This window comes from Pelodiscus sinensis, chromosome 23, assembly GCF_052426305.1.
Source record: "Pelodiscus sinensis isolate ZL-2025 chromosome 23, ASM5242630v1, whole genome shotgun sequence".
NCBI classification, from domain to species: domain Eukaryota; kingdom Metazoa; phylum Chordata; order Testudines; family Trionychidae; genus Pelodiscus; species Pelodiscus sinensis.
The window spans coordinates 15,229,614-15,243,021 of record NC_143074.1 but is presented as its reverse complement, the minus strand read 5'-3'; the positions used below and the strand labels follow the sequence as shown (position 1 = coordinate 15,243,021).

The window sequence follows — 13,408 nt, the reverse complement described above, 5'->3', positions numbered from 1 at the left end:
AGGTCCAGTACAGCCCAAAGGACTCTCACATGGGAGAAAGCAGTACATCCCTCCACAGGTTTAATATGCAGCAGGTAATAAAATCCCCAAACAAATTCCCTGACTTACTAACTAAAAAATGGTGCACTCACACACTCCATGAATGAGCCTCAGGTTCAGAGATGACTCAGTCACTGCAGAGGGGCTGCTTTTTTCTCCCAGGGATCCTCTTCAGGCAGGTATCAGGCTGCTTCGGTCCCAGAATTTCCCCTCACCGCGAAGGGGTGCAGGGCTCAAGGTGCAGGCCACACAACTGCACCAAAATTCAAACTCTAACCTCCTAGCCCAGCATGCAGACCCACACAGCGGGCAGCAGCCCTGAACTAGCAGATAGAGCAGAGCTGACCATGCGGTGACTGGTCTCACCCAGGGAGCGGGAGAGCTAACTCAGCCTGGCTGGGGAAGCCTCCCAGCAAACTCCACAAACTAGGAATCAACAGTGGAGACACAAAACCCAGCTGAGGGAGACTGCTTTCAGGTCCCTAGAGGCTAGTTCTCGGGGAACCCTGCATGCAGGCCTGGGGCTTACTGGCTCCCACACAGCCAGTCCTCCCCTTGCCCTGGCTGGCTCCAGACTCCCCTCAACAATGGCTTCTCCTTCCCTCTCCTGAACATCCTGGGAGGGGCATCTCACTCCCTATGGGTTGCCGCGCAGACTCTGACCCTGGTAGGGAGGGGGAGCCAAGGCAAACTCCGAGTACCTCTCCCTGAGCTGCCAGCAGACAAAGCCCCAGGAATCTAAGAAATCTCCTTGGGGGTTACAGGATGTCAGTAGGATCCATTACTAGAATTAGTCTGATAATGACTAATTTGGGTGTGAGCAGGCCTGGGTTCATTAGCACCTGGAGCAGAGATTTCCCATCAGGCAGTGCTTCTCTGCTTTCGGTATCCCATAGTTCAGTGCAGTTCCTGCTTTGGAAGAGCTGCTCTCCATTCTGTATGCTAATGGAGATGTGTCTCTGTTCTGTCTTCAATGCAGATGGGGCTGGGGTGTTTCCTTAATTCTATCATCCTTGTCTGGCAGAGTTTAGGTGGTCTTCCCTGGCCTTTTCATTGCTTTGTCTGTGATTCAAGTAGAGGCCTGGGGGAGGGGGATGGTTTTCTACGAGTGTCACTCCCTGGCTCCCCAAGAACACAAGGTGGGCAGGTGGCAATGCTCTGGTTCCCCAAGAACACAGAGCTGGTGGATAACATTTCTCTCTTTCCCCTTTGTAACAAGAAGGATGAGCAGTTATTTAGATAAAAATCTTACAGTAGTTCCCTTTTTGTTACTTGTAATAAAAGGGTCAAGTTCACCAAATGCCTGAATTTGAGTTACTCCATAATAGCACTCAGATTTTAAATGTCCCCAGTGAAAAGACTCCTTTGGGTTTTTTTAAGCAAATAACACTAAAAAAGAATAATTCAAAATGTGCTTTAAAAAGCAAGATCTCAAAATTACGTATCCTCCTTAAACAGTTCAAGTAATTCAGTGAGAGTTTTTAGACGCAGATGTGTAGATTAGCTAGTTTTCTGAAAACTCTTTTCAAAGCCTAGGTGTGTGATAACATTGAAAACATGTCCACATATAACTTCTTTGATTTGTTGCTCTGCAGACAAGCCATTCTGTTTGTGTTCAGCAGCAACCAAATAGCACCCCATACCCCCACCCCCGATTCTGTCCTTACAGAGCCTTGAAAGATGTGCTTGCATTTTCCTACTTTGAAAAGGGTTTGCTAACTTTTTCAGAACACAAAGATTTTATGGTAGATTGTTATTATTCCAGAGGCATAGCTCACACCACCAGAGTTAAGCTTTTTTTATAAACCTTTTTTGTCAGTGGCTTATAACTTGGGTGTAAAAAATCCCTTCAGGCTGCTACTTAGCAAACATGGTCTCAGATTTTTATTTCAAACTTTTTTGAGTTGTGGTATATTATAAAAAGAGATTTAAATTAGTTTTATCTTTATTACCACTTAATGCACCATACATGTGCCTAATGCCTTAAAAAACAAAGTACAAGCCCCTATCCTGAGTGTTCATGGAATTTAAATTATAAAATACAACAGGTTTGTGTTCTAAAACTGTGTGTAAAGGAGGGGCCAGTGTTCCGCTAAGCTGCCCCGCAGCACAGCTTCACACAGGTGATTAATCAGCTCTGCCCAGTCAGAGGCTCAGGGCTCCATGCAGGGAGCTGACTGACTGGGCAGGACTGATTAATTACCTATGAAGCTGTGCTCCGGCCCAGCTTACACAGAACACTGGTACGGACCAGTATTCCCTCCAAGATGGGCACTTGTTCAGCCAGTTGAGAGATTCACATGCTGCCCAGCTGATTAGCAGAACATCCACAGCTAGGTTTTGTTACTACTTGTGGTGCGCATGAGATGCATCGATGCACATGAAAATTATAGTCCGCACATGGATTGAAAAGATTAGAGAGAACACTGCTGGGGGATATAAAATATTTGGAACCAACTCTTCAGAATATCTATATTATTCAGCAATGTAAAGCTATAAATGAATTATGTAGGTCTTTGTAAACAAGAGGAAATTTAAATTTTATAGCATCTCATGCTCCCACATGTTCTCACAAATTCAACATAACTTTTCCAGAGTGAAGTTATTTTTTGAAAAAAATTACTTATTCTCATTTAGATCAGTTTTTTTTCTTTATTTGTTTCTCTTTCTGCTTTCGCGTTGCACATTGTCTCATTTATGACAATATTCTTAAACTTGAGTGACTTTGAAGTATGTTAGGTCCTGAAGAAACAATGCTGTCATTGGTATGAATAGAATTCAGTGAAAGCAAATTGCTACAAGTTCAGTTGTGGTTCACTCAGCATATTATTCAAAGGTTGCGTTTGTAGACTTTCATATTTCTCCATAGTTTTCTATGCTTCTAACACTCAGCTTTCTGGTATGTTTCAGTGATGGTTGAATGGCATGTAAAAAGCGTATAAAGTTTATAAAAGCTGACAGACAAATGGAAGGGTGATGGCTGAATTCGCGATACTCATAAATTTAATAAGTTAATTTATATAATATCATGGAACAATTCTTGACCAATAAGAGATAACAAGTGGTGTGACAGAAAAGTGGTTAAGAAGTATGTTGGGAGCATAGCCTTACAAATGCTTAAAAATTAGAGAGGCGCTCTGCCTTGAAGTTGTGGAAGGAGTCTACTGATTTCCTCTGTAGGAGGAGGATGTGTCTCATCTTGCTAATTAGAAAGAGGGGAAGGAATCAGCCATCCATCTCTTCGTTCTTTCCCCGCCATTCCTTGAATGCATTGGCTAGAAGAAAATTTCCGGTTTGTTACCTACTGGAGGTCACCAGATTTTGAAATTTGTATCATCTGTTTGTACTTGATTTCATTACTGCATATGTGGCATAAATAGACTTAGAATAATAGAATCCTAGGGCTGGAAGAGACCTTGGGAGGCCATCAAGTCCAACCCTCTGCCCAAAGCAGAACCATCTCCAGCTAATTCTCTAGGATTTAAAAATGTCTAGGAATGGAGATACCACTACCTCCCTAGGTAACCCATTCCAGTGCCTTCCCACCCTCCTAGTAAAATAGTTTTTCCTAATATCCAGCCTAGACCCCCCCCATTGCAACTTGAGACCAATACTCCTCGTTCTATCACTACTGAGAACAGCCTCCATCCTTTTTAGAACCTGCCCTCCCTTTCAGGTAGGTAAAAGATGCTATCAAATCCCCCCTCACTCTTCTCTTTTGCAAACTACACAAGCCTAAATCCCTTAGCCTCTTCTCATCAGTCATGTGCTCCAGCCCCTAATCATTTTGGTTGCCCTCTGCTGGACCCCTCCAATGCGTCCACGTCTTTTCTGTAATGGGAGCCCCAGAATTGGACACAATACTCCAGATATGGCTTCACCAGTGCTGAATAAAGAGGTATAATCACATCTTTGGATCTACTGTCAATGCTTCTTGTAATGCACCATAATATGCCATTAGCCTTCTTGGTTACAAGGGCACACTGTTGACTATAGTGGATAAGATCCAGCGTTTTATCCACTGTAACCCCCAGGTCCTTTTCTGCAGAACTGCTACTTAGCCAGTTGGTCCCCAGCCAGTAGCAGTGCTTGGGATTTTTCCGTCCCAAGTGCAGGACTCTGCACTTGCCCTTGTTGAACCTCATCAGATTTCTTTTGGTCCAATCCTCCACATTTGTCTAGATCACTCTGGACCCTATCCCTACCCTCCAGTGTATCTACCTCTCCCCTAGCTTAGTGTCATCTGCAAACTTGTTGAAGGTACAGTCCAGCCCCTCGTCCAGGTCATTAATAAAGATATTGAACAAAACTGACCCTAGAACCAACCCTTGGGGCACTCTGCTTGATACCAACCAGACATTGAGCCATTGATCGCTGACCACTGAGCCCGACAATCTAGCCAGCTTTCTATCCACCTTATAGTCCATTTATCGAATCCATACTCCCTTAACTTGCTGGCAAGAATACTCTTGGAGACCATATCAAAAGCTTTGCTAAAGTCAAGGTATTTCACGTCCACTGCCTTCTGACTTGTAAAATGTTGGGTTTGTTTTGTAGGTATGTTGATGACGTGATCAGCCGCATTGATAGGATGTTCCCTGAAATGTCTATCCATTTATCCAGGCCAAATGGAACCTCAGCAATGCTTCTGGTAAGTTCTACCATTTGGTTTTGAGGTAATTCAGTGGGAGTTGAATGCTCAACAGACTAATTTGCTGTTCTTAGAATGAACACTACTAAAGACTCATACATTTCAGAGTATTAGTGTTCCTGAGGCAGTGCAGTAATGTAGTTCATTTCTTCTTCTTGGTAAGAAAGATGGGAAAATATATTTGACATAGTCCAAAAGCAAAAAGTATTGATCCAATCCTAGGAGACATTTTCTTTATGGATGTGAATGGTTAACTGGTTAACCAGTAAACCTCACCCTTAATGGCTGAGGTTTACTGGTTTCGGTTAACAGGTAGAGACTGGAGCAGCTCCCCACCCACCCAGTGCAGGGGGCTGCTCCAGCCCCACAGGCCCACTGCAGGCAGGGCAGGGAGCTGCTTTAGATGAGTTTGAAGGGAAAATAAATTTCTGTATTTTGTGCACTGATAAAAAATTTGTTACATAACATCTGAATGACAAGTACATCATTTGACATTACAAGATTTTGCCATCTTGACTATGGGCCTTATTCTGAAATGCTGAAGTAAAAGGAAGTTTTGCCATTGAGTGCAGTGGGAGCAAGATCAAGTTTTGTTGCTGTTTGTTAATTGGAGAAGTGAATATTCTTAGTATTAAAATCTTTATCATAAATATTCTCCTAATTTGATGCAATGTAAGGATTAAGTTTTTAATTTAGAGGTGTTTTTAATATAAAAAGAGTAAATGGTCAGCTTGGTACTCTTTTAGTATCCATACTATTAGATGTGGATGTTGAAGTTTGAGTCCACCAAGCCTCAGACACAGTAACCGGGCCTGGAGCATCATTATTTCAGGGGGTGAGAGTTTAATGGGGGGAAAAACCCTTAGTGAAATAGGTGAGTTCAAATTTTTTCAGGGTCAGTGAGTTTCTGCTTCATGATGAAGTCAGGAATTTGGCATCAGAGTGAATGAGCAGTAAAGACTGGATTATCAATAAATGGGTTCAAGATATTAGTTACTTCTGTCTGAGCAAACAAGCTTCCATGCCACAAGGACCTATGAGCCACATCAGTTTTCACATGCAGCTGCTGTCTTAAAGGCAAGAAGAGAGCTTTTCAAATTTTTAGTGTAGAAGATTAACCTGTTGAAGGGTTTTGAGCAGTGGCCATGTGACACTTTTCATGTATTTAGCTTTTTTATGCTATCAAGGTGAGTGACAGAAGTCCTATCATTTGTCATATTTAAAATTATATATATTTTATAAATGGCAGAGGAATTGGATGGGGCCTAGCCAGTCTTTCCCATCAGATTTCTCATTCCATTTCCTTGTATGATTGATTTTTCATTGTCATATACACAAATATGAAAAATTGGCTATAACAGCTGTGGCACCTTAAAGACTAACAGATTTATTTGGGCATAAGGTCCTATGGCACCTTAAAGACTAACAGATTTATCTGGGCATAACCTTTCGTAGGCACATGTCATAGTAAGTACATATGCTAGTATATTTATACCTGTCTCTGTAATTTCCACCTGTGCCATTGGACTCCTCATTGTTTTTGAAGATACAGACTACCGCTCTGATATGTATTTTAAAACATTGTCATTAAAGGGTCCAAAAATTAAAGTAATTTCTTCAAGAGTACCCAACATTAGCACTTAGATACTGTGCTGACGGCACTGTGCATGTGAGACTGATAACAAATAACTGTGTGAAATGTGGTTCTTGAGGAGACATAAAATACGGGGCCAGAAAAAGATTAACCTGTTCTCTTGCTTTACTTAGTGCTTCCTGGCTCTTTATTCAAACTATTTTATCTTGTATAGTTTAGTGAATATTAAAATGAATGAAAAATCAGAATCTTTGACCAAATTGAACAAAAAGGTATGGCGTTAGCTTGGTACACTGGCTTTCCATTTCAGAGGTTTGGTCATTTAATCCCATTTTACACTGATGATTTCATTTGTATTTCTCAGCAGGAGAAAGGAAAGACTTTCACAAGCTGTGCTGATTTATAATTATAATACCCCGGTAGTCCTTCCAATCTTTTTTGATAACTTTCTTGGAAACTTCAGTTAATCGGATGTAGAAAATAATTCAAGGTTTCATTTAATGTCTAGTCTAAGCCAAAGTTAAACAACCTGTGAACATATTTATGACTCAGTGTTAGTTGCCACCTAAAATCTGGGATGTTTCTGTAGCATCTGTAGACTTCAGAATCCTCGATGTAAGTAAATGCCCTGCACATTCCTTGTATGGATAAATGAACTTCATCCTTAAGTCTAGCTGTGTTGATATTTAGTTTGTTAATCAATTAACATCCCATTATTTTCTTGGAACAGACAAAAAAATTGCAGGAGATTAACTGAGCCAGAGGTTAAACAGCTGGCTTTCACTGGCATTAAAATGTCATTTGCAATTGTTTGATAAATAAGGTGAAATTAAAAAAATCTAAGGAGCCATAAAATGGTACTCTTCAAGATGCTTTTAAAGTTACTGTTTGTTTGTTTGTTTGTTTGTTTATAGCACTTTCTGTATGGGGAAAATATTTGTTGCCATTTTCACTATGAACCCAGTTGGATTCAGAGCAGTTCCTACTAAAGGCAGAATGCCCTCATCTTCTTTTATAGTGGGAATTGAGGACACTTAACATTATTTAGGATCAAGTCCCAAACGTGTTGTGATTTGGGCACATTGGTGAAGTATGGCTAAAGAATAAAGTAGGCTGGAAGAGTTCTTGGAAGAGACTCTTTTCTGCAGTAAGTATAATGTGCTGAATTACATGACTAAATTGCCCTGTGTGCCCCACTAGTACATATTGAACCTCTCTAGTCCAGCACCCTCAGGACCTGATGGATACCAAACCAGAGAATTTGCCTAACCATGATAAGTCAATATTGTAGCAAGTGGGTCTCACTGCTTGCTGGGCTCTTAAAAGACATTAGAGATAAATAACACAACACAGGTAGCTGTAAACAAACTTTATAGGACTGTGAAAAACTTGGCCACACCAATGATAAATGGACATCTAGCTAACTAAAATCATGCCAGCTCAGGTATGGTGCCAGACTAGAGAGGTTCAACCTGTAAATCATGAACATTATCATTAGAACCAGATTACTGCAGTGTACTGAACCAGTGATACTTGGCTTTCAGTTGGTATTCATGTAATCCACGATCAGAGAGCATTAAACTTTGTTTTAATGTTATTTGTTGTATATGGTCATTTAATGATCATTTTTCCTTTCAGGCAGCTATTTCCTCCTTTAACAGGGAAATTTCTCCTGCGAGTGCCCCCACCTGGTCGAGTGCATGTTCCTGCACTCACTCTGTTCTTCAGCCTTTTTTGGCTATTCAGCCCTCTGGCCGAGTCATACATCCTGCTTTCATCTGAAGAAGTGGGCTGTACCCACGAAAGCTCATGATACCATCTATGGCTATGTCTACACTCGCGGCTTCTTGCGCGAGTAATATGCAAATGAGGCTAAGCATGGAATATCGCCAAGCCTCATTTGCATACCTAATGAGCCACCATTTTTTTCAGAAGAGGCTCTTGCGCAACAAGGAGCGTCTACACTGCCCTTTCTTGCGCAAGAAAAACCCTCTTGTACAATGCCGTTACACCTATGACTTTTCAGAAAGAACAGCATTGCGCAAGAGGGTTTTACTTGCACAAGAAGGGGCAGTGTAGATGCTCCTTGTGCAAGGGCCTCTTCTGAAAAAACAGTGGCTCATTAGGTATGCAAATGAGGCTCGGCGATATTCCACACTTAGCCTCATTTGCATATTACTCGCGACCCCCCCCCCCCCCCCATAGCTTTGCATTATGTCTGAGATTTTAGCGTAAGCTCTCTGAGGCAGGGGGCTATGTCTTGCTTTGAATTCAAGGCATCAAGCATGACCTAGAATAGTTCAGTTGACCAAGAAAAGTAAAGTACAAAAAGCCCTTGATTATTGAGACTTTATAGGCCCATATTTTCAACCATTGAGCTCGATTGTGCCATCTCCTTTTGTGAGTGCCAGGGACCAAAAGGGTGGGTCAATGCAAATGAATATATAGAAGGGATCTACTAAGTCCAAAACACAGTGAGAAGGAGGCAGCCTTCCCCAGGCATGTTCCATTAACTCTTCACACTATGAAACTCTCATTGTGAGGCTTCAGAGAGGTGTTTAGAATCCTGCTTGTAGGGAGCTGGAAGAGGGCAATGCAGAGGCCAAGAGAAGTCCATTGGTTTGGGGAGCTAGCCTCCCATTTGTTCTAAGGGGGAGGGATAGCACAGTGGTTTGAGCCTTGGCCTGCTAAACCCAGGGTTGTGAGTTCAATTCTTGTGGAGGCCATTTAGGGATTTGGGGCAAAAATTTGTCAGGGATGGTACTTGGTCCTGCTGTGAAGACAGGGGACTGGACTCAATGACCTTTCAAGGTCCCTTCCAGTTCTAGGAGATAGGCAATCTCCATTAATTTATTTATTTAATTTAGTAGAGCATTAGTGTTACATCTCCATATCAAAAGATCAAAGGCAAGACAATTCCACAAGGTGACTTTCATAATTTCCAGCCCCCCATGAAGAAAATTTTCTCTTGGAGAATAATTTTGTCCTTTGTCTAAAAACATTTTCAAACTTAGCAATGCATGTTTTGCATTGCTTTTCATGCATGTTCTGCATCTACTTTTCATGCTTTATTTGACTGTCTAATTTTGAACTTTAGCTGTTCTTAGCTACCTTTATGGGAAAACAGTAAAAGTATGCTTGCTAGCCCATTTGTAACTTCAAATGGATGAGAAAGTTTTAACAAACTTTCCCAAACAAATTACCTCAGTGAAGAGACCTAATACTGTTAGCCCAAAATATTATTGTTCCATAAAGTTATGAGAGTTTAAAATTGTTTTGCAACTTTAACAGTAGCAGTTGTGACTACAGGCAGTCCCCGGGTTACGTACAAGATAGGGACTGTAGGTTTGTTGTTAAGTTGAATTTGTATGTAAGTCACCAACCCGGCCTTTTTCGAAAGAACTGCATCTAGACTGTGGTTTCACTTTCAAAAGAGCGCTTTTTCAAAAGAGCGCCATGACACAATTATGCAAATGAAGCACAGGAAATTCAAATCCCGGCTTCATTTGCAATTTCGAAGTGTCTAATTTACATCCGTCGAAAGAGGGATGTAGTCTGGATGTACCCTCAGTGTCCCAAAAGTAGTAAATATCACTTGAAAGGCACCATCTGGTAAACAAAAGTTGACCTGCAAGCTTGCTTTCAACGTGTAGTAACCTTCATATGAAGCTTGGCCCTCACTTGGCAGCATACATAATTCAGCACAAGGCACAACCAGTAAACAGGAAGATATTAAACTATTCCAAGACGCATAGGGGGAGGGAAATATTCCTACATGCCATCCTATGTGGCTGTTGCTTCTTCCAGACAGATGAGTTGTCTTCTGTTTCAAATTTATACACTGCAATTGTACCTCATTAGTTTGGATTTACTCTGCATAGACCAAATGCATAAATCATTAACATCTTTCAGAGCTGTGTAAAATCCTCAACTGATTTTAAAAGCAGTTTATCATGATATTTCAATGTGCAGTTTAATCCCAATCTATGCTATTGATTTTTCAATTAATTTTTTACTTGTATCTATGCATGAAAGAAGACAAACATTCACTTTAGATCAGCTTCAATAAAAGTGCTATGCAAAATTAATTTGCTGTGGCAGTAGAGTGAACAGAGGACACTTAAGGTTTTTCTTTGACTTTGTTGTTCAAGTTCCGGTAGCTTGCAATATTTGTTGAATTGGTATGGTAAACCGATAAACCTTCCTTAATATGTTAAGACTACATGAATTGGCTTTGACTTTTTTGTTTCTTTGTGATCATTTAATCTGCTAGATTCCTGGATACATAACGTTCTGTGTGAAACAGGTGTGTATTTTGTGAGATCAGCTGTCTTTTTTTGTTATTTTGTGGTGATCATAGCCCTGGGGAAAGTATTCATCTCCCTAAATCAGGAATTTGGAAACTTTTTTCAGAACATGGAATCTTAATAAACATATTGGAATTGATTATCCTGTGCTTGAACTGTAAGCCATCCTAGTGCTCCCTGAATCCTGAGTTGTAAAGGGACCAGCCCAGTCCTCAGTGTTAGAGAACCCTCAGATATTATGTCAAGCATGTTTCCTTGTGATAGCAGAAATGGGAAGTCATTTGTGACCCTTACAGAGCGAAAACTCTTAAGTCACTGTTAACCCTTTTGCACTCTGCAATTTTAATAATCTGAAGAAAACCTTCAATTTTGTAGTGAACCTATTAGTATGACCCAAAGTGGGTAGAAATTATTATGTATTCTCTCATCTGGGCTTCCATAATGTAAGGATTATATAAAAAGTCACTTGAACAAAAGTTGCAGTCAGCAGTTTACTTCAAAATGCAATTCTGCATTCAGAGTCAGATACTCAACTGGTGTACATGCATGTAGCTCCAATAAATGTCAATGGATCTGTCCAAGCTGTTCCCCACCACCCAAATGCAAAACCCCTTTGAGTACCCAGGGTGCCATCAAAATCTTTTAACCGTCCCTCTAGACCAGGCATGACAAACTCGAAGTCTACTGAGGGCTGCACCAACAAAAACTGATAGCTTTCAGGGCCACCAAAGAAAATGTACTTCCATCGGAAAGACGTAATTATTTATTATTATAGATTATGTTTTACGTATATTTTATAATTTTTCAGGCCTTGTTTTAATATAATACAATAATTTGATGTGTAAAATTGTTATTTGCTCATATAAAATAATTTTAAATCTAAATCTAAATGTAAGGTACTTTTAAATTTTTTATGATACACAACTTGTTTTGTTGAAATAAAAAAAAAGGATAGACCGTGGTTAATCAAACAAAACAGGCTTCTGTGAAAATTTCAGATACTTTGTAAGTCTGAAATTTTGCATAAACATATAATATTCATGCAATTGCAAAAAATTGACATATGTATTGATTTAATATACATTTTGTGATTTTATTTGGGATTAAATAAATAAAAAACAAAATGTTAACAAAATATCCCCTTCCTCTCTCCCAGAGCCTGGCACTCCCATACCCTCCTCCAAACGAATCCCCCTCCGCTCCGCCCAGAACCCCTCCCCCCCAACCCAGTGCCTCATCCCTCTCCCGGAGCCAGGCACCCCCCAGACTCCCCTAATCTAATGCTTCCCCTTTCCCCAGAGACAGGCACTCCCCCTCCTCCCAACCTAATGCCTGGGTCCTGGAGCCACTACCGCCACCCCACATTCCTTCCTCAGGCACTGGGGCAATGTGAGCACAGCGGCCAGCTGTGAGCAGGCACTTGATGCCTGTGCAGAGTGGTCAGCCGTAAGAATATGCTGGAGCTCCCAGTGCAAAGCGGCTGGTCGGCCAGCTGTGATCTGCACTTGGCCACGTACTCTGAGTGGCCAGCGGGCCGCACTTTATTCTTTTATAAAAATGTAGTGTCGGGCCACAAAAAACTTTGATCGGGCCGCATGCAGCCTGCCAAAGGCCGGTTTGACATGCCTGCCCTAGAGAGTTTGAAACTTAGCTGTTGCAGTCAGCTGAAAAGGGAGCTTTAATTTCTGTTAGTTCATTTGTGCAGTATTAGGCACATGCACACAACTTCTCACCTTCTACAACACAAATAAGATCATGCTCTTAAAAGGATGATTTGTATTAACAAAAAAAACACTTGGTGAAACATTACTTGGCTGATAAGGGTCACAGAGCAACTCAAAAAAAAAAAAAGAAGAAAACCACAGAGAATTGCTTCCCTTTGATTCCGTTTGGAAAATTACAGTGTAATGGAGAAAATTCCAACAAACCCAGAAATAAAGAAGATAACCTGATTGTGTCTATCTGTACATTCCCTATTCTAATCACATTTTAACTTTTAGTCCTTCCCTAGGTATGAGTGTTGCTGGATTCCCCATGCCTGGCTTCCTGGCTTATTTCATGTCCTCCAAGACTCTCTTCGGGCCACAGGAATCAGGGCCAACAGCCACTGTGGGCCCCTGGACATAGTATGGGGTCGGGAGCCTCAGGCAGAAGAGGGTATGGCTGGGGACAGCCAGCCCTTAGCACTGCCTGGGCTGTTGCACTTTCATCCTCTCCCCTTCCTACTCCCCCCAGTTCTCAGAGCCATGCAGCATTCCCAACACAGCTCTCCAGCAGCAATTGCAAGGGTCTGAGGCACCAGCCACCACTGCAATAACAGTAACAGTAGCTGGGAGTCCCAGGCTCCTTTTGAATTGCCGGGCATCAGGGCAACTGCTCCCTTTGCCCCCTCCTATTGATGGGCCTGCTTACAGGCAAGGCCATTAGGGTTAGGCCTAAAGAATTAACTACTGAGAAAAGACTGTGGAATGTTCAGAAAATGGAGGTATTCTCTCTCTCACCTCCTGCCCATTCACATAGGTCTATATCCTAAAACAGGGGTGACAAACCCGCGGCTCGTGAGCCGCATGCGGCTCGCAAAGAAAAAAATTGCAGCTCCTGACGGAACCAGGACGGAACCTGGAACCGCTCAGGTCAGCCACTCTCACGGCCGGGCCGCTGTGAGCTGCCTGCATGCTCACGGCCCCTAGTGCACTACGTCATATCCTGCACATGCAGGCTGGGTCGCACACTGAGTCCCAATGTGCACGTGCTAGCAGCTGGCTGCTGAGCAAAGGCAGTGGCTCTGGGAGTGGTGGCAGTGCCAGCGACGGCTCT

The 13,408-nt window shown here is 41.9% G+C and overlaps 1 protein-coding gene across 2 annotated transcripts in view; it reads left to right on the top strand.

Annotated features, from left to right (window-relative positions):
- Positions 1-13,408, top strand: part of MED27 (mediator complex subunit 27) — a 248,908-nt gene that overhangs the window by 162,691 nt on the left and 72,809 nt on the right. For both annotated transcript variants that reach the window (XR_012897207.2, XM_075905682.2), the window contains exon 4: positions 4,597-4,690. Coding sequence is in view for 1 of the 2 variants with exons in the window: in XM_075905682.2 (XP_075761797.1) it covers positions 4,597-4,690 (94 nt within the window). In the remaining variant the exon portion in view is untranslated. The remainder of the gene's footprint in view (positions 1-4,596; positions 4,691-13,408) is intronic.